This window comes from Ursus americanus, chromosome 1, assembly GCF_024610735.1.
Source record: "Ursus americanus isolate L20-20 chromosome 1, mUrsAme1.1.p, whole genome shotgun sequence".
Classification (NCBI taxonomy): Eukaryota; Metazoa; Chordata; class Mammalia; order Carnivora; family Ursidae; genus Ursus; species Ursus americanus.
In genome coordinates, this window is record NC_142127.1 from 29785398 (window position 1) to 29807730 (window position 22333).

Here is a 22333-nt window from a genome sequence, read left to right on the forward strand (position 1 = left end):
CATGGTAAGCATTTTCTAGATATGTATACCGACCCTCACTTTCCACTTCCTTAAATATTTTTATTGTTTTATTTATTTATTTATTTATTTATTTATTTATTTATTTATTTATTAGAGAGAGAGACTGCATGAGCATAGGGAGCAGAGGGAAAAGGAGAGAGAGAATCTTAAGCAGGCTTCACGCCCAGTGCAGAGCCTAGTACAGGGCTGGATCTTACAACCCTGAGATCATGACTTGAGCCAAAATCAAGAGTTGGTCACTTAACTGAGCCACCCAGGTGCCCCTCCTAAAATATTTTTAAAGGCACAAAGGGAAGCTCTAACTTGAAATTAACTCTCTCAATTGCTCTTTCTTTGCAGTCATGTAGAATGGCAAAGATGAAAAGAAAGCTCAGTTATGTGTAGTAATATATGTGAATTACTGCATAGTATAAGGAAGAATTACAAGAGGTACCCAATTTAGACTTGGAAAACCAAATAATGATTGGGGAAACCAGGGAAGGCCTCTCTGAGGAAGTGACGTTTAAACCGAGATAAACAGAAGTTGGTTTAATGAACAAGAATGTGGGAATGGAAGATGTATTCCAAGCAGAAAATTAAGAGTGACAGACACTCTTAAGCATTTTAGAACCAACCAAAGGATGATCTTTTTTTTTTTTTCTAGTATTTAGAACATTCAGGTTAATGCAGCGTTTTGTATCTTTTTCTCTACTTGGCTAAAACAAAAAGAGAAATAATAGCATAATACTAGGCACATAGCTTGCGACTATTTCCAATAAAAAGTTTCCCTAATGCTTTCAAAGATTAGGAAAACATTAATTGGCTGATCTATGGATATAATATTTAGTTTTTTGGAAATAATATTTCTCCTGATTGCAAAGCCAATGTATTTTTACTATGGAAAATTTTGAAAATACAGAAAAACAATGAAGAAAATAAAAATCATTCATTTTCCTGCTAGCCAGAGACAACCACTGAGAGGGTAGTGCTGCTCTATTCCACATCTACATATGTAGCAGCATCTTTGTAAATGAAGATTTATAATTATACATGCAACTTTGTAGTATGTTTTTTCACCTGACAATATCACGGATCTTTTCCAGCGCTATTAAATTTTCCATAACATGATTTTAATAGCTATGCATAAATAATAACTTGGTTACTTACTGTGTTCTGGCCACTGATTTAAGACTTTTAACTTGCATCTGCAGAACAATTCTATAATAGGGCTATAATCTCTATTTTATAATGGAAAGAAATTTTAAAACTTGCCCAAGGTCACAAGCTAATAAAGGGTAGAGCTACATAATAGCTTCTCAATACAGTAATTAATTTACATAAAGCCCTATTTTTAGACTTTCAGGTTGTTTTCTGTATAATTTTTGGTTATTTGAAAAAATAGTCATGATTTTGTGGGTTGGCAGTGTAGGTTGGGTTCAGCTGGACCAGCTCATCCCTGTTCCACATGGTGTTGACTGGATTCACATGTCTAAGCCCTTCGCTGGACTGGCTGGACTAGCTGGGCTTGTCTCTCTCCACCCGGACTCTCATTCTTAAGTGGGCTAGCTCAGGTTGTTCTTGTCACAATGGCATTCCAAGAAGCAAGAGTGGAAGATGCAAGGCCTCTCAAGGTTTAGACTCAGCACTTGAGCAGTAATATATCCATCATATTCCATTGGTCAAAGCAAGTCACAAGGCCAGCCCAGATTCAAAGTGTGGAGTAATAAATCCTACCTCCTGACAAAAGGAGCTACAGAGTATTTGAGGCCATTTGCAGTCTACTATACTCAACACTTAGCTCTCTGAAGGCTTCTACGTGACTAGAACATATAAGTTACCTAACATTGGTAGCTAGAAATGGATATAAATAATTCCCCTGCCCATAGATGGGCATAGGCCAAGATGCCTGTTACCTTGACTTTAAGAACTGGCCTCATTCTGAGGAGCCTATCCCCGTACCATCAGAGTTTGGGAAAAAAATGTAACCTTCCTATGTGAGTATGATCCCTCATGTATAGGTTGTGAACGTTTACACCTTTCTGCCCTAAAAGGGCAAAGACATTTGGAACTAGAGAGCTTCAGTAATCAGGGCTGGAAAGATGTGCTTATGGTACCCCGACACAACTGTATAAAACAAACGTAAATGTGCTGAGGGTAGTTTGGGGTAAGTAGAGCCTGATGGGTAGTAGAGCCTGATCGAGCCTTACATTGGATGCATCCGAGAAGTATGTTTTAGAAGAAGTGGCTGCACAATGAAGATAAGAACCAAATGACAGTAATAACCAGAATGACTATAGGGATAATCTACGGGGAATTTTTTTAAAAATGAAAAAAGATGTAACTGCAAGATAAGTGTGCTCATAAATAAAAATGCATGTAGCTTGAATAAATAGGTGAAAGGTGAAACAGATGGGAAGGTTGGATGGGAGGGCTGGCTAAGTGCTGTGAAGGAGCTGTTCGAATAACTGATATGAGGGTGAAAGATAATTGAAAAGGAGAAACGTGATTTAGGGTTGCTCTAACAAGCATAATTTAACTAATAATGATGGAAAGATTATGAGTATATCCATTTATTACCCAATCAAATGATAATGTTGTAGCCACTCAGACATTACTCTCCAAAATGCTAATGCTGATGTTACTTTTTAATCCAATCATATCTGTTATGTGTACATATTATTTTGGAATTTAAGTATAGAGGTAGGTTTTATGTGAGACTTGTTCTCAGTTGGAGAACATGAGGCGTTCACTTGCAAACTTTGGAGTGAACAGACATCTTACTTAACTTTAAATATTTCAAGGGCTAAGATGATAATCATAGCATAAAAAGTATAAATGATGACTTAGAATTATATAATAGATGAAATATTGGTATTTTACCTGAATTACATAGTCTTATCTTGATAAATCAGCAGTTCATCTGGTATTCATTTTATCCTACTACACATCCAAGGAACTCCACTGGGCACAAGATCAATGTGTGATGTCATTATAAACATTTTAATAGAATTTACTCACGATATCACATGACTCAAAAATCAATTTATTATTTTTACCATTAGTCAAGTTTGTGTGACATAATTCAGAAGAATTTATAATGTTTGATGTTATTCAGAAAGATTTATGAAGAATAGCTACTTATTAGTTTCCATGATGTCATAACCTGATAGTCTTCATGATGTTTTAAGAATACTTTTAAAATATACATTTAACACTGCATTAACTAGTGAGTGTATTCTTAGGTTGGCAAGAATGTCAGTAAAGCAGATGAAAAAAAGGTCTATTGCATTAATTAGCATCCTATTGAAATATAAGTTTAATTTTTATATTGTTGGATTCATTTAATGGTTTCTTTATTAATCCAATTAAAATGTGTATATAAACTACTTCATAAATAAAACTGATGCACTTTACAAATGAAGCATAGTCAGTTTGTTAATTTTCTTAGAAGCCCTGTCATACTTTCTACACAGAAATTATCACTCAGAGATTATGAGATCATCAGGGACAGATCTAAAGCAAAAAATCTTTTGTATATTTTGTCATCATTAATACTCATTGGCTTCTATGGGCTTCTTTTAAAAACCTCTCTTTCATTTTAGATGCATGTATTGCTAAAAAATCTTTGTAAGCTACATGGCAAAAATCAGAATATAAAACTATGCTGACTAATTAGAATATGCATCGTCTTCAGGAAGCACTTAAGTACCTGCTGCAGGCCAGGCACTACCAGGAGCCAGGAATATAGGAAGGACCTAGAGAGACACATCCCTGCTGTGAGGGAGTTTACATTCCACTGGAAAGAGATAGCCAACAAACAAACAAATAAATGACAACAAACAAATGGATGAATTAAAGTCTGAGAGATTCCCTATGGTGTATAGTGTAGTCTCTTGGAAGGTGTGACATCTAATTTGAATTCTGAATGGTCAGAAAAAGCCAATGCAAAGAAGTCAATCAAGCCACTAAATTCAATTCACCAAAAGCCAATTCTCAGACTAATTTATATATTGAAAGGAAGTAGGAAAATAAAAATGTTGGCAGATTTGTGGTAATCTCCTGAGAACATCTCACACACACACACACCACTTTTTGAATTATATTATTACTGCTGCCAGAATTGTTTGTGAAATAAATTTCAATTCTGTCCTAAGTGTCAGATCTATCCCTGATCCTGACTATTAGTGAGATGGAGGTACCTTTCATATCACGATATATTTTCTGTTTTAACTTGTGTCTATTTGGCTTAAACCAAGCCATATAAACAAGGTCATAACGGAATCTCCAGGGGAGATGAAGGAAAAATGTTGTAGATACGTAGTTTTTTATGTTAAATTAAGAAAAGAGGAGAAACTATTGTTTTTATACTTTAAACTATAAAAATAAAGCTCGACTAAATCTTGAATAATGGGTCCATGTAAGTGATAAAGTTATCAGAATCTTAGAGGCAAAGAGAAGATTTTCATATTTAATAGAAGAGGACATACATGGGTTTCAAAAGTTTGAACCATGGCCTAAAGTGCTTTTCCAAAACTATGCTTTTGTCACTTTAAGAAATTTATCAACGCTCTTAAAATTATGCAATTCTGTTTTGGGGTGCCTGGGTGGCTCAGCTGTTAAGGGTCTACCTTCGGCTCAGGTCATGATCCCAGGGTCCTGGGATCGAGCCCCGCATCAGGCTCCCTGCTTGGCGGGAAGCCTGCTTCTCCCTCTCCCACTCCCTTTGTTTGTGTTCCCTCTCTCACTGTCTCTCTCTGTCAAATAAATAAATAAAATATTTTTTTAAAAATTATGCAATTCTGTTTTAACAAATAATTCTCAGTAAATTAACAAAATGGCTGTTGATTTATGTACAGATATATTTGTCTCAGATTTATTTGTAGTTGCAAAAATTCAGGAGAAAATCTATGTTCACAAAAGGGAAGTAAATAAATTATAGATATAGACATAGATGTATCCCCAAAAATTCTATCCAGCAATTAGAAGTCATATTTTCGGAAAATATTTAATGCCATAGTAAAATGCCCAGGGTGAAAATAAAGTATAAAGTGGTAATGATTCAGTATTTAAAGGAAAAAGATGCGTTTATAACATGGAAAAAACTTGGAATCAGTGCAACTTTGGAGAGCAGTTTGGCAATATGTGCAAAGTTGAGAATGTGCAGACCCTACAACCTAACATTAATATGATAAATATACCAATAGATGAATAGTTCTATACTCATATGGTACGATACCATTCAGATGTTAAAAACTAACAAATTGGATCTATATATTCTGCAAGAGAGATAGATTTATGTATCTCAACTGAGATAGCTCTCAATGTGTTGAATTTTAAAAAGCAAGTTGCAGAATGATACATATGTGTAATTGTGTTTATATAAAAATTTTAAAACACATATAAAAATACCAAATATTGTTTACATATACACATAGGGAATAAACCTATAAAAGCATAACCTGGAAGAATGAGGACCAGAATCATGATGGTGCTTGCCTTTAAGGTAGAAGAGGAGGAAATAGGATTAAAAAAGATGGGGTGGAGGAGGGAGATAGTATTTAACTCTATCTGTAATAGTGCTTTATTTTTAAAAATAAGCAAAACTGACAAAATGCTTACATTGTGAATTTGAAGTGGTGGTTTATTGTTATTATAAATTCTTTTTTTAAATGTGCTTTTAAAACTTTCTAAAAACAATGATTGAAAGAAAGTATGTTCAGGTTTGCAGTGGTTATTATTCAAGAGTGAGATTTTATCTCACATTTTATTTCAATTTTAATTTTCACCTTCAAACATCTCTGAATTTTCCAAATTCACAAAATGAATGTTGAGAAAATCAAGGCCACTTACAGATAAATAAACGATAACTGTGTAGTTCCTGGACCTCTGCTCTGTGAGGAGTCCCTAAGGCGCTTGCAACTGAGCTGCTTCTAGAAGGCTGAAATATCAGCAAAAAAACGATGACCCTCCCAGGGCCAAAAGGGAGTAGAGGGCTGGCTGCCTGCATAGTGTGGAGATATAAAATGGCCATGTAGATATGAGAAGGAGGCAAGGGCATTAATCTAAGCCAGTGGGTCTCAAACTTGAGCATGCATCAGAATCACCCGGAGGCTTCTTAAAGAACAGAGTGGCCCCCAGAGTTTCTACTTCATTAAGTCTGGGGCCAGGCCTGTGCATTTGTATTTCTGACAAGTTCCTGGGCATTACTGACAATAATGATGTTTGTCCTAGAACCATGCTTTGAGAACTGCTGGTCTAAGCAAAACCCAGCCATCAGATATTTGTTTTTCATTACTGAAATATGAGAGAGACATTTGGCAGGAATCAATCCAATGTTATTATCTGGCAGATCCACAAATTACTTAATGGAGTGAGCCAGCCTGTCTCATTGAAGTTGGAGTCACATGCAAGAGGCAGGCAAATGAAAGAAAGAGAGAGAGAGAGAGAAAGAGAGAGAGAGAGAAAGGAGAGGAAGGAAGAGAGGAAGAGAGGAAGAGAGGAAGAGGAAGGAAGGAAGGAAGGAAGGAAGGAAGGAAGGAAGGAAGGAAGGAAGGAAGGAAGGGAGGGAGGGAGGGAGGGAGGGAGGAAGGGGAAGGGAAGGAAAAAAGAAAGAAAAAAGAAAATAGGCATCAAATGATCAGAAAGCTCAAAACTAGGGAGAATGAGAGCCGGTCCAATCTAATGATCACAGACTTATTAAAAATTTTAATAGGGAAAAGCAAGGCAATAAAATAAGCATGAAAAAGGACTGTCAAAAAACAGGTTCAATAATCAGGGTCTGTTACTATTTGACAAAACTGGGAGTCCAGTTTAGCACAAATTTCATGTCTCTTTCCCAACTTTCACTAGTACTGGGAACTCCACTAAGGCAGAACTGACCCTTCCTTGCTTTCTCCATCCTTTCTCATCCTTCCTCCCTCCTTTCTTTATATTCTTCCACACTGAACAGCTCTTTAGTGGCAAACATTACCCTGGGCATTACCCTGGGCTATGGATAAAGAGGTGCCTCCCATCTTTGTACTCCAGCCACAGCATAGTACCCTGTACCTAGTAACCGCTGACTGTCAAATGAAATACAAAGAAACACATACATGGTTAAAGGTGCAGTGAATGGGAGACAAGTGGGTCATTTCCGTGAGAAGCATAGATGCAATGGAGTGACCCCCAGCAATGTTAAGTTAGCAGCTTGAGACACCATTGGGAATGATACAACTGGGCACTTTTCTTTATACCCCACATTTTTCCCAATGAATTTTTGCTACTTTTCCCATTGCTTGTTGATGTTTACAACACGATGCACATGGTTTGTGACTTTCAGCTAAATGAGTATATGCTTTGATATGTCTCAGAGCCCAGGCTGCAAATAGAGCATATGCCTGAATACATGATGCCTTTTAGTATAAGGCATTCTCCTGTTTTCTCAATAAAGACAGTCCCAAAAATGTTTGGGGCTAACTTAAATTGTAGGCTTTTAGGAATGTAGGTAAAATAATTATGTGTCTATTTACACTGTTTAATTTGTTAAGTCATGCATACATATTTTGAACATCTAAAATACAAATCTTTTATTTAAATTTTTTGGAACAATTTAATATGTTTATATGAATCTTAAGTCCTTTAACACAGTTTTCCAGAGCATATCATCTTCACCTTTAGTTAAGTTGTTTGAATACAGCTTTTTTGAATCTGTGGATGATGCTGTCACTGGACATTTTTATTTCAAGCCACATGTCCCACTCATATACATTAGAATGATTTTGTTCATTCATCCTTTAGTATAGTTTCATGAGTTCCATAATGTAATTACATACTACATATTAAATTGATTATGGAAAGGCTTGTATACCACCAGAAATAATGCTAACAACTGTTACATCACATTCTCCATTAGAATTGAGTACTAAATGTTTTTAAAATTTTATTTGCCATCTTTTTTTACTTAACAATTCCATTAAGATGACCTCTTTCAAGCTTTGCACAATAGCACCGATTGCCATTGTCTCAAGCCAGTATATTTTGCCCAAGCAACACCTTGTGACTTAATAAAGGAATTAAGAGAGTACCCCATAATAGACAGGAATTTATAAATCTTAACTATAAAGTAACTCCCATTCTTATATTCAAGAACAGTGGGGGAAAATCTTTTGTACTTGAAAATGTACTGTATATTTTCTTTTAATTTTTTCTTTAAAAAAACACGAATATGTAGGGGCGCCTGGGTGGCGCAGTCGTTAAGCGTCTGCCTTCTGCTCAGGGCGTGATCCCGGCGTTATGGGATCGAGCCCCACATCAGGCTCCTCCGCTAGGAGCCTGCTTCTTCCTCTCCCACTCCCCCTGCTTGTGTTCCCTCTCTCGCTGGCTGTCTCTAACTCTTCAAAAAAATAAAACTAAAATCTTTAAAAAAAAAAAAAAAAAACCAATATGTGTTTTAGGCCAATATGATGATTAGAAAAGAAAAGTAAATCATAAGGGTATATACAATTAAAAAGTCACAAAATGTAATTGGATTAGTATAAAACTCTCCAATTGTCAGAACATAAGAGGTGATAGATACATTTTTATTGTAAGAAAGAGGTTGTGTGTGTTGTGTGTGTGTGTGTGTGTGTGTGTGTGTGTGAAATGCCACTATTATGCATCTATCTCTAATAATTAGAAAGTCACATGTGGTGAAGAGAAGCAAATTGGTTAATTAGAGTAAGTGGATCAAGTTGGAAGAAGAAAACAAGACAAACTTGACATGTGATTTTGACGGCAGAGAACATCAAAGCAGTTTGGTGCACTTAGCAGTTTATTCTATTTTTAAAAGTGTGCAGCTTCTCAGTTTTTCAATATTAAATATAAGGTTTACACATTTACATATGTTTCAGGCTACATTATTGGAATTTTGAAGACATGAAAACATCAGATGAACCAACCTGCAACATCTTGGATTCAGATTGGAAGATGAAGAGAAAGTTTAAAGAATGTGGCCTCTAAAGGCGGGTAGTACCTGGAAATATTAACCGACTCACACTGTAAAAATGAGACCGGTCTCTAGACAATAGAGGTTATTTTAGTCTGACATCAAGGTTCAAGAAAAAATGTTGAACTAAAAACTTTACACTCCTCCCCTCCCCCAATTCAGGCAGGTACCAGCATTGGTGAATATGATTTTCCTTAGTCAGAAGCACTCATTTTTACCCATGTAGACCATCCTTAGGAATTAAATATTGTTTATTTAATGTAGATTATAATGGGAAACTGATTTTTTCCACAATGGCAGATTTCAAGGACTTGGTTCCAAACTGAGCCGAAGCTTCCCAATGCATTTTGTACAGTCTGGGAAAAACTGTGCTGCATTGGCCTTTTTTGAAGGCCATCATGCCCTGTAATATAAGGATATCATCTTATTGCTGATATCTTTGGAGAGTCCCAAGCAGACACAGAAAATGAATGGAGGCAAGGACTGTGACGGAGGGGACAAAGATGGAGGTCTTCCAGCTATACAAGTTCCTGTGGGTTGGCAGCGTCGTGTGGACCAAAATGGAGTGCTTTATGTCAGGTGAGCCGCCTTAATACCTGTGTCACCTCTAAGTGTGCAATCCCAAAATTAAGGAAGTAGAGTCTGTTCCTTTGAGGGAGCAACGTACCATCACTGACAGCACCTCACATAAATTTGAATAAATGACCTCCCTCCTCGAAATAGTCGAGTGTTTTATTTTGTACTGTTTTGCAATGTAAATTGCCTTAGGTTACAACAGAGAATTTTTATGCCTTACTTGTGTTTATATAAGGTGTCATTCTGCTTATCTCTGTACAAGGATAAAGAAAAATATGAAGATTTCTAAAAGAAACATATAAGCATCATTACCAGATTCACAGGAGAATGTAAAATACTGGAAATTGACCTGATATCTCTTGACAATATTATCCTGTCCTTCTAGTGTTTCAGCTGGCTTTTCTGATGTAAGGTTGAGTGTTTTTATCTATAGACAGTTTCAGTTATGAGTCTTCTTAATTCCTGATAGTAATTAAAAATAATTTCCCTATTTTTTTCTGTGCAATTTTTAATCAATGTCATTGCATATAATAGTAAAAAAGAAAAAGTCATAATGGAGATGGCTCTTCATCTCACAAGTAAAAATCATACAAATAAAATGCAAATGCCTGCTCTTTTTAATTTTGGGGACATATATCCTGTGGCCAACAGTTGAATGGAATAACTGAACTGTTGACAAGTTTCAGGGGTTTTCTTAACTGACATATAATATTGTATTAGTTTTATTAGTACAACCTAGTGATTCAATATTTGTATACATTATGAAATGGTCACCTCAAAAAGTCTAGTTACCACCTATCATCATACAAATTATTACATAATTATTGACTATTCCCCATGCTGTCCATTACACTGCTGTGTCTTACTTATTTTATAACTGGAAGATTGTACCTCTTAATCACTTTCGTGTATTTTGTCCATCCCTCCACCCATTCCTCTATCAACCACCAGTTTGTTTTCTATATCTGTGAGTCTGTTTCTGTTTTTTGTTTATTCATTTGTTTTTTTCTTTAGATTCCACATATAAGTCAGGTCATACAGTATTTGTCTTTCTCTGACATATTTCGCTTAGCATACTGCCCTCTACATTCATCCATGTTGTCACACAAGATCTCATCCTTTTTTATAACTGAATAATATTCCAGTGTGTTTGTGTGTGTGTGTACCACATTTCCTTTGTGCATTCATCTATCTATGAACATCTAGAGTGCTTCCATATCTTGACTATTGCAAATAATGCTGTGATGAACATAGAAGTACAAATGTCTTTTAGAATTATTGTTTTCATCTTCTTTGGTTAAATACCTAGAATTGGAATTACTGGATCATATGGTATTTCCATTTTTAATTTTTTGAGGAAGCTCCATACTGTTTTCCAAACTTGCTGCTCCAATTAACGTTCATACCAACAGGGCACAGGGTTCCTTTTTCTCCACATCCTGACCAATACTTGTTATTTCTTACCTTTTTAATGATAGCCATTTTGACATCTGTGAAGGGATATCTCACTGTGGCTTTGGTTTGCATTACCCTGATGGTTAGTGATGTTGAACATTTTTTCATGTGCCCGTTGGCCATCTCTATCTCTTCTTTGGAAAAATGTCCATTCAGGTCATCTATACGTTTTTTAATCTGATTATTTGGTTTTTTGATATTAAGTTGTATGAGTTCTTTATATATTTTGGACATAACCCCTTATTGGATAGACCTGTGGTGAATATCTTCTCTTATTCAGTAAGTTGCCTTTTTGTTTGTTGATGGTTTACTTCAGTGTATAAAAGCTTTTTAGTTCAATATAGTCCCATTTGTTTATGTTTATTTTTGTTGTCCTTGTCTAAGGTGATAGATCCAAAAAAATATTTCTAAGACTGATGTCAAAGAGCTTACTGCTTATGTTTTCTTTTAAGAGTTTTATGGTTTCAGGTCTTACATTCAAGTCTTTGATTTTGAGCTTATTTTTCTATATGGTTCAAAAAAGTAGTCCAGTTTCACTGTTTTGCATGTAGCTGTCCAGTTTTCCTAGCAACACTTATTGAAGAGATTGTCTTTTCCCCCATTGTACCCTCTTGACTCCTTTGTTGTAGATTAATTGATCATATAACCATAGGTTTATTTCTGGACTCTCTATTCTGTTCCATTGACCTGTGTGTCTGTTTTTGTGCTAGTGGTAGTACCATATTGTTTTGATTACAATAGCTTTGTAGCATAGTTTGAAATGGGGATTGTGATTAGCTCCAGCTTTGTTCTTCTTTCACAAGATTGATTAGGCTATTCAGGGTCTTTTCTCCTTTTTCATTTGTTATTTTGTTCATTTGGGTCCTCTCTCTTTTTTTCTTGATGAGTCTAGCTAAATGTTTATCAATTTTGTTTATCTTTTCAAAGAACCAGGTCTTAGTTTCATTGATCTTTTCTTTTTTTCTTTTTTAATTTTCAGTCTCTATTTCATTTATTTCTGCTCTAATGTTTATTTCCTTTTTCTACTAACTTTGGGTTTTATTTGTTCTTTTTCTAGTTCCTTTAGGTGTAGGATTAAGTTATTTATTTGAGATTTTTCTTGTTTCTTGAAGCAGGCCTGTATCACTCTAAATGTCCCTCTTAACATTGCTTTTCTGCATCCCATAGATTTTAGAATGTTGTGTTTATTTGTCTCAAAATATTTTTTGATTTCTTTTTTATTTCTTCCTTCGCCATTGGTTGTTCAGTAGCATGATGTTTAGTCTCCCTGTATTTGTGTTTTTTCAATTTGTCTTCTTGTAATTGATTTTACATTTATTTTATACTGTTGTGGTTGGAAGATGCTTGATATGATTTCAATCCCTTAAATTTATTGAGACTTATTCTGCACCCTGACATCATGCTCCATGTGCACTTGAGATGGAATGTTCTGTATATATCTAATAAGTCCATCTGGTCTAGTGGGTCATTTAAGGCCAATGTTTCCTTACTGATTTTCTGTCTGGATGATCTATCCATTGATGTAAGTGGGTGTTAAAGTCCCCTATCATTATAGTATTGCTCTCAGTTTCTCCCTTTGTGTCTCTAAGTATTTGCTTTATATATTTAGGTACTACTGTGTTGGGTACCTAAATATTTTCAAATGTTATATCTTCTTGTTGAATTGGTCCCTTTGTCATTTTGTAATTTCCTTTTTTATCTCTTGCTACAGCCTTTGTTATCTCTTGCTACAGCCTTTGTTATAAAGTCTATTTTGTTTGGTATAAGTATCTCTGCCCCAGCTTTGTTTTTGTTTCTGTTTGCATAGAATATCTTTTTTCATCTCTTCAGCTTCAGTCTGTGTGTCTTTAGATCTGAAGTGGGTCTTTTATAGGCAGCATACAGATGGGTCTTATTTCTGGTTTTTGTTTTGTTTTTTAATCCATTCGGCCACCCTGTGTCTTTTGATTGGAACATTTAGTCCATTTATACTTAAAGTAATTATTGGTAAGTGTGTACTTATTGCCATTTTGTTGCTTTCTGGTTGTTTTTGTAGTTCTTCTCTGTTCCTTTCGTCTCTTGCTCCCTTCCTTTGTGATTTGATGATGTACTTTAGTTTTATGTTTGGATTCCTTTTCCTTTATTTGTGTATCTATCTCAGGTTTTTGGTTTTTGGTTACCATGAGGTTCATATATAACAACCTATACATATAGCAATCTATTTTAAGTTGGTGGTCACCTAAGTTTGAAAGCATTCTAAAAGCACTACATTTTTGCTCTCCCTCTGCCCACGTTTTACGTTTTTGACATTATGTTTTACATCTTTTTATTTTGTGTATCCTTCAATTAATTATTGCAGATCTCATTGATTTTACTACTTTTGTCTTTTAACCTTCATACTAGCATGTAAGTGGTTGATCCACTACCTTTCCTCTATATTTGCCTTTACCAGTGAGATTTTTTTTCTTTCATATATTTTCTTATTTCTAGGCATGGCCTTTTCTTTTCCACTTAAAGTAGTCCCTTTAATATTTCTTGTAAAGTCAATTTAGTTGTTTTAAACTCCTTTAGCTTTTGCTTGTCTGGGAAACTCTTTATCTCCCCATCAGTTCCCCTTCAAATGATTGATAGCTTTGCCAGGTAAAAGTATCCTTGGTTGTAAGCTTTTTCCTTTCAGCACTTTGAATTTATCATGCCACTGTCTTCTGGCCTGCAAAGTTCTGCTGAAAAATCAGCTGATAGTCTTATGGGAATTCCCTTATATGTAACTAATTGCTTCTCTCTGGCTTTTTTTTTTTTTTTTTAAGGATTCTCTCTTTATCTTTAATTTTTAACATTTCATTATAATGTGTCTTGGTGTATAGATCTGTAGGTTCATCTTGTTTGGGACTCTCTGTGCTTCCCGAACCTAGATATCTCTTTCCTTCCCCAGGTCAGGGATATTTTCAACTATTCTTTTTTCAAATAAGTTTTCCAGTGCTTTCTCTCTTTCTTCTACGTATGCGACCCCTAAATATAATGTGAATGTTAGTATGCTTGATGTTGTTTCAGGGATTTCTTAAACTGTCCTCATTTCTTTAAATCATTTTTTCTCTTTTGTCATTCAGTTTAGGCTATTTCCATTACCCTATCTTCCAGATTGCTGATCCATTTTTCTGTGTCATCTAATCTGCTGTTTATTCCCTCTAGTGTATTTTTCAATTCTGTTATGGTATTCTTCAGCTCCGATTGGTACTTTTATTTTCTCTCTCTTTGTTGAAATTCTGTGTTGTTCGTCCATTATTCTCTCGGGTTCAGTGAACATGTTTATGGCCATAACTTTGACCTGTGTATCAGAAAGATTGTTTATCTCTTTGTTTAGTTCTTTTTTTGAGGTTTTGTCTTGTTCTTTTGAACATAGTCCTCTGCTTCCTCACTTTGCCTACCTCTCTGTGTTTGTTTCTATGTGTTAGGCAGTTCAGCTACTTTTCCTGGTCTTGAAGGAGTGGCCTTATATAAGAGATGTCCTATGGGGCCCAGAAGTGCAATCCTCCCTCACCACCAGAGTCAGTATCCCTTGTGTGGGCATTGCGTACCTTCTATTGTGGTGGGGCCACAGTTGTTGTGGGTGTACTGCTAGCTGGCTGTATGGCAGGAAGGTAACTGCTACAGGCATGCTGGTTGGCAAGATTAGTGTCCTGTTAGCTTCAAGGCCTGGCGGAGGTGCAAGGTTGTGTAGAGCTCTCAGCAAGGCACACCCCTTTGTGTTAGTAGTCTAGTAGGAGGATTCCAAAATGATACCCACCAGTGCCCAGATCAGCATGGCAGAATGAGGTGCAGAAATGACTGTCACCAGTGTCTTAGTCCTTGGGGAGAGGCCCTGCTGCCTCCTGCTTCTCCAGCAAGCTCCCCCAGATTGGTAAGTGGGTATCCTTCACTGTGGCCTATGCACTTTTCAATCTAGTGTTTTTGCTCTGGTTTCTGGGTCAAGTGAGTCTATGCATGAGCCCTTTGAGAGCACTTCCCCCCCCCCATAATTATGTAGTTTTTCTGGACATATTCTCTATTGGTTTTCAAAGCCAGCTATTTTGAGGGCTTGTTCCTCCTGTGCAAAATCTAAGGTTTGGGTTGCCTGATGTGGAATTTAAATCTCTTGTTTTTTACAGAAGAGTTCCATACCTTTGAGATCCTTCCTGACTGTGGGACTTCATGCCTGGGGTGTGGTTTTTTTTTCCTTATTGAGACAGTATCTCTGCCTATTCCACCCATCTCAGTGCTGCCCCTTGTTGTGGAGGCCCTCTGTTCATCTAGTTTCTAGGTCTTTAAGGGGGCAATATTCCATATGTAGTTGTAGATTTATTATGTCCATGGGAGGAGTTGGGCTCAGAAATTTCCTACACTATCATCTTGAACCCTTAACCAAGTTTTAGTCTTATTATTAAACAAATGGCACCTAAATTACCTATTTTGTAGTTTATCAGGAAGTATATGAAAGGTTATGATAACATAAATCTTTCTCCGTAATGTAGTAAAAAAGAAAACTATCAGAAGCAGACTTAGTACTTTTTAAAAGATACCACATTGTATTATTACATTAATACTATTTCTTTCAGTGTGGTTATTTGTATCCCAGCTTCAGTGGAATTCTCTATTTGTACAAAGATGTATATATATAAATGAGATATTTTCTATTATATAAATACAAATGTATTTCATACCTTAACAACTCAAAAGTCAGTTCAGATTCTATCTCGAGTTTGTTTGCTTTGTGTAAGTTGTTTGTTGAAGTAAGCTCAATTACCTATTGAAATTGTTTTGCACATAAGTATTTTATTTCTTTAATAATAAAGATGTGCTCTATATTAATTGGAGTGAAGGGAAAAGAAAGTAGGGAATGTGGAGCTTATCCCACAGTAGATAAGATGGACGAGGACACATAACTTTTTCAAAGTGTTCCTATTGCCAATGCTGGTGTTAAAAAACTGCTAAAAATACTTTGTTATAAGTATAATATAGCAAGATATCGGTGTTACTGTTTATATTTATGGTTATCCTAGCCTGTAAGGAGCAAATATATATTCAGTTTAGAGCCAATGACTCTAAAATCTTAATAATTTAATTTTTTTTACTTCATCTTCATCCACAAGAAAGATATATCAGCTTTTCAGATTGCTGAGACCTAAGTTAAACCAAGTCTAAGAATCTGTCATCTTGTTCACTCATGATTTTCCAAGTATAAGTAGACTTCATTATCTGTTACTGTGAGTTCTCCAAATCCAGATCTATACACTAAGAATTATTTTGGAAACAAATTTTGCTGGATAAGGTTAAGCACCATCAAATAAATTAAGTCGGCATGGTTTTTATTTGTTTGTATATATAACCGGTTAAATTACTACTTAAACATATATAAGAGGCTAGCCCTCCTTCTGTAGCTCCCTTCTCACTGTGCAGTTAGCTTGTAATTTTTAGGTTAGTCTCCAGCTGCTCCTGCCTCAGGGCGGCATTGAGGCTGCACATTAAATTTCCCACCTGCTTCCAATCTTTTGAGCTTTATCTGTGCTGTAAGACTTGTAACTATTTTTTACATTAATTATTACTCCCAAAAGTTAATTAAAGAGCTACAGCTGAAGGAAAGAACTCAACTGACTGATTGAGAGGAAATGTTTTTAAAGTGTCTAGAGTGGAGTACTCTAATAGAATTCAGGGATTTTTGTCTTCAGGTTTAATTTTACAGTTAAATTCCTCTAGAATTCAGTCCATACGCTTTCTTTAACTGTAAAATGCTAGGCAGTTTCTTTTCACAAAATTCATGAATTCTTCTTATGACAACTGATTGGTAATCATGTTTTATCTAAATTACCAGACCTTTAAAATCATCTGGTTGCCCCTACCACTGGGGTGAAATGCAAGTCTGTAATATGGGAATTATTTTTTGCATATCATCTGAAAAAAATTGTTAGTCTAATCAAATGAATGAGTCAACAATGTTGAGGATTTTAATTGAGATTTTCTACATTCATAAGTCCCTTATATGATTGTCCATAAATATGAATTGCCTTTCAAAGCTAGTTTATTTATAGATCTAAAACTATTACCTATGTTTTTTTACAGGCAGTCTGCCCCCAGTAGAGTAATGCTTTGTATACAAAATGGAGAGTATTGTTTCTGGATAAATTTAATCAGAAGGCTAAAGTGAAGGTTTTAGTAAATAGTCATAAATAAAGGATATTCTTGAATGAAAAATATATAACAATTTTCAAAGCATAATATGCATTTAAGTTGTAAAATCAATGTATTAATAGTAAAAGTCCTAAGGTGCAGATAGCCCATTTTAAACTAACTCTCATTGTAAATAAAAATCAAAGACTTAACCTGTCATCTGAATTAGTACCTAATCTGTAGACTTAAACTTGATCAGCATTCATGTATCATACTGACGTTTTGAACCACAAAGTAGTAACATTGAGAGCACCACTCCAATTACCAACCAGAAGACCTGCAAGGCACCTTTCTGCCTGTAAAACCCTATTTTCTTAAGGAGTTCCCCATCCTTTGTCAGTTCTGCATGGCTCCTCTTTCTTGCCAGTATGGTTTGGTTCTTAAGTACAATTTGAGTTGGGCCACACTTGTCTATCTTCAAAGAAACACATGGATCGGGAAAGAGAAATCTGTTTTTACATTGGGGCAGTTTGGTTCTAGACTCCAAGACTGAAGGGGAGAACTTGTTAGCTCCAACTTTTGTAAACTTTCTGGTTTGACTTCCATGTTCCTAAATTTGTCTTTCTTCAAACAGCTTTAAAAGTAGATCTTCTAGTTTAGAATAATGATTACTTTCATGTAGTTTTCTTGGTCTTTTCTTGCCTGCTTCTGTACTTTCTTAAGAATAGCATTTTCCCATCCTTAGTCCACTCTTCATTTTCAAAATACTTTTATTTAATTTTCTATGAAAATCTCCATTTTTCTGAGAAATAGTTTGGTTAAAAGAAAGAGCGATAGTGTTAAAGGCTATAATTTAGTAGATAACATAATATTGACAAAGCAAATGTTTTTCCTTAGTAGGAAAATGTTATCTTGTGAAGGACAGTAAGACTATAAATTATGCCTTTTTTTCATATAATATGTGCAGTCGGAATTATTTCCTGATGTTTTTTTAAACTATTTTTACAGTCCCAGTGGGTCTTTGTTATCTTGCTTGGAGCAGGTTAAAACATACCTGCTTACTGACGGAACATGCAAGTGTGGCTTGGAATGTCCTCTTATTCTTCCCAAGGTAACCATTTCACAATAGATCTATTGGCAGTTTTGTATTTTTTTAGGTGTTTCATATATTTGCTTTTCTCATTTGGCATTTCATTTTTATATTACTTCTCCAACCATATATGCATTTTAAAGTCTTTATCTAATTAGATATCTTTTGCATGCATTCTGGAGTGCTTAAAATTGTAGGAAATAGTTCAAGTCCCAGTCATTTTCAAAGGTTACAATACAAACCTATATTCATATTAAATATTTCATCAGAATCTTTTTAGCACCTTTTTGTTTGAGCTATACCCATGCTCACTGTTTAACAGTGCATTTTCCCCCTACTATAACTGTTCAATCTGCAATATGATTTTTTTGGACTGGTGTTGATAAATCTGCCACAAATATTTCTAAAATCACAAAGCTGAACCCTCTGAGCCAAGAGTAACTGTTTTAGTCCTTTGCAAGGTAAAAAATACAGTTATTTTAAATAATAAAATATTTTAGAATAGAATAGAAACAGGTCATTGTTCTCTGAATATCTATTATGTGCTAATCTTAGAACTAAAGTTTAATAAACAGTTTTTTCCTTTTATTTGTGTCACCTCATTCACCCAGCAAAAAGCATTTGAAACAGCCTATAAGTATATACACAATAAGTAATAAGATTTTTTAAATATAGAGTAATAGACTTTTTAAATCCGTGAAAAAGTAATGCTAATATAGTAATAAAATAAAGCCAAAGGAAAAGTTAGCATGTAGAAATGTCAGCTCTTGGGGGTTTTAACTGTGCTTCATCTGTTTTTGTACTGTTATAACATCAGGAAGTATCTAAAATTGGAAACGTCATCAGATATTATACCTTTCCATATAGTTATCTTGGTTGTCTTATTTTCATTGTTTACTTTGTCACAAAAAACCAAGAGTTCAGCAGAAGTATTTATTACACTATATATAAAGTTGTTTTCTTAAATTTAAAAACTGGAGACAGTTTTACTCAAATTTATGGCTTAATCTATGCAAAACATTTCTTTTAACAAGGGGATTTTTTTTTTAATTTAATGTTTTTGCAGACATATTCTAAACAGAGAATTTTTTCTCCCAGGTGTTTAATTTTGATCCTGGAGCTGCTGTGAAACAGAGAACTGCAGAAGATGTTAAAGCAGATGAAGATGTCACAAAGCTATGCATACATAAAAGAAAAATCATTGCAGTGGCCACACTTCACAAAAGCATGGAAGCCCCACATCCTTCTCTGGTGCTCACCAGTCCCGGGGGAGGAACAAGTATGTAATGTGGTGAAAGGTTTAGAATTTTCCTCCCCAACTTCTCTCCTAGAGGAGTCACTGGAAATCACTTTGCCAAACGTTTTCTGAGTCCCCTTTTTAAACAGGAAGAGTGCTTTTAGAGTTGTATGTGTTTTATCATTTTTTTGCAAATAGCAAATTAGTCTGAAAAATCTCTATGAAGTTGTCTCCCCAAATTTCCTATTTAAGTCATTGAGTTAACTGAGCAGAATAAACACCAAGTAACACATACAAATGCTATGCAAGTACACAGAGCTGAGCTAACAAATGAGAAAGTGCCATTGGTTTTTAGGAAAGACATGTAACCTTTCTCCTAGAGCTGGTTTGGATGTGTGGTATCCAGTCCTCAAACAGAACCAGCAATATTGTCCAGAGCTAGCAGTGTTATTCTTTTTTTTTTTTTTTTTAAGATTTTATTTATTTATTTATTTGAGAGAGAGAGAGAAAGCATGGGGGAGTAGGGAAAGAGGGAGAAACAGACTCCCTGCCGAGCAGAGAGTAGGGCTCATTCTCAGGGTCCTGGGATCATGACCTGAGCTGAAGGCAGATGCTTAACCGACTGAGCCATGCAGGTGCCCCCAGTGTTATTCTTTCAGTCACTTAATAGCTATTTCTTGAACACCTACTAAGAGAAATCACCTTACCAGGAACTTTGCATACCTCCACAACACACACACACGCTTTTATTCTTAAAAATTGTCAAAGCTGCAGAAAAATTACATAAACAGTTCATTGAGCACCCAAGTACCCTTCACTTAGATTTAACAATTAACATTTTGTGGCAAAAGTTGCAAATATTATGACAATTCATCTCTAAATATTTCAGCACACAGGGATGTTTGCCTATATAAATCACAATCTAATTATCACATTCAAAAAATTTAGCACTTACTATCTAATATGCAGTGTATATAATTAGAAAATTGTTGTCCTGATAATTTCCAATTATTCCAGTTCTCCTAATAAATTCCAGTGGTCCTAATAGTTTCTTCAATTTTTTTTAAACCCAGGACACAATCAAACATCATGCAACTGCACTAAATTGTTACACTTCTTTAATCTACACCAATTTCCCAGTCTTTTAAAACCTATTTTTAAAGAGTCCGGTTCAGTTTTACAGAGACTCCTCAATTTGGATTTGCCTGGTTATTTCTTCGTATTTATTTATACTCAGGTTAAACACGGTTTGGTAGAATACTGCATAGGTGACATTATGTCATGAGGAGGTACATAATGGCAACTTATCCCATATTGATGACATTAAGCTTGAGTGCTTGGTTAAAGTTATGTATATCCAATTTCTCCATTGTTAAGTTAACTTTTCCCTTTATAACTAATATGTAATTTGTGGAACTATACTTTAAGACTCAGGAACTTCCTTTTGTGTGAGCTAGGATGTGAACTCCCTCCAAAATATTACAATCAACTTAATAGTTGAGTAATAATTCAAGATAAAATATGGCTGAGCACCAAAGCATTTGTTTATGAAGAAGAAGTGATATTGTTCTGCAGAGTTCTGAAAAATAGGAACAATGAGTATAACTTGTAGTGATCAGAGAAGGCTTTATGATAAACCTCGGATTTGAACCAGCCCTGGAAAATGGTAAGATTTGGACATATGAGGGAAATAAGAAAATTCTTATTCAATATGAGTATAGCATAATTAAGAGATGATGTGGAAACGAATCTGACTTGAATGAAAGATTAAATTTGCATTGGGGGTTTGGGGCCAAATTACTAACAGCTTTAGCTACAAAGAGGAGCAGTTGTGACATCATACAGATAATTAAAGAGTCACACTTAAAACTCATGTGAAGCTAGCAGGAAGAGAAAAATTTGGCAGTTATTAGCAGAGAGCTCCTCTTCAATAACCCTTTAACCTTTGAACTTAACAGGAATGATCAGAAAAAATTGCTCCACTAAGGTATGTAAGAAAAAAATTTTAGGGAATTTTTCTTTTTCTTTTAATGAGCTACATTTTTTTTAATTCAAAGACATAGTTAATAGTAATAAATTATTTGAAATTTACCATTCTCTTGCCACCTTGATATAACTACGTTTTCATTTTGCATATTACTTTGCATGTATCTGCTGCTGTTCTCATATCACATTGTATCAATTCTACTTCTTCCTGCAAAGTCTGCCTTGTCACTTTTTTAATGACCTTAGCAGAATCTTGATCTAGGTCCTTTGTCATACTCTATACATACAAATTTTATTATTGAAATTAAAGGTAAATCTTTAACCAGTATAGGTGTAAGAGGTATATCTCCATCCCCTTTTTAAATGATATGCTTTATTGGATTAATTGCTACCCTTTTACTAGCTACAAAATAAATAGCATTTATTTTAATTTCCTAATATTAAACTGTATTATAGGGTTGGGATTTTAAATAAAAGTTAAGGAGACTCAGGTAGTAGTTTTCACCCCTCTTTATTTTACATGCGTGAGGATATATTTCGTTTCTGTGTATTCTTTCGAAAGGTCTACTTGAGTATACATGAAAGCACTTGATGAGTGCCCAGCATTTCCATTTGCCAACTCTTGTAATACTTTATCGGCATGATATTTGCTTGTTTATTCAGTATTCCTGTCATTTTAAAGATGGTAACTATTTTTTCCCCAGGTATGGAAGAAATCCTTGCTAAACCACAGCTGTTTTCTAAATTCTGTTGAATATAAGAATGCCAGTGTCTGTATTTTTAAGCATTGAACTGTACATAATTATATAAATAACCAAAAAAAGACACAACTCAGTGGTTTTGTTACTAATAAGGACACAGTTCATCACATAATAATGCTAGTGATGTTAATACAGACAACTGTGCT

At 35.0% G+C, this 22333-nt stretch overlaps 1 protein-coding gene across 7 annotated transcripts in view; it reads left to right on the forward strand.

Annotated features, from left to right (window-relative positions):
• The window catches only part of MBD5 (methyl-CpG binding domain protein 5), a 448335-nt gene that overhangs the window by 376892 nt on the left and 49110 nt on the right, over window positions 1-22333 (forward strand). For 6 of the 7 annotated variants that reach the window (XM_087860618.1, XM_087860612.1, XM_087860610.1 and 3 more), the window contains 3 exons: window positions 8868-9541; window positions 18122-18224; window positions 19302-19482. In XM_087860618.1, the coding sequence (XP_087716744.1) occupies window positions 9429-9541; window positions 18122-18224; window positions 19302-19482 (397 nt within the window). In that variant the 5' untranslated portion in view covers window positions 8868-9428. The remainder of the gene's footprint in view (window positions 1-8867; window positions 9542-18121; window positions 18225-19301; window positions 19483-22333) is intronic. The other variant, XM_087860609.1, reaches the window with a different exon arrangement.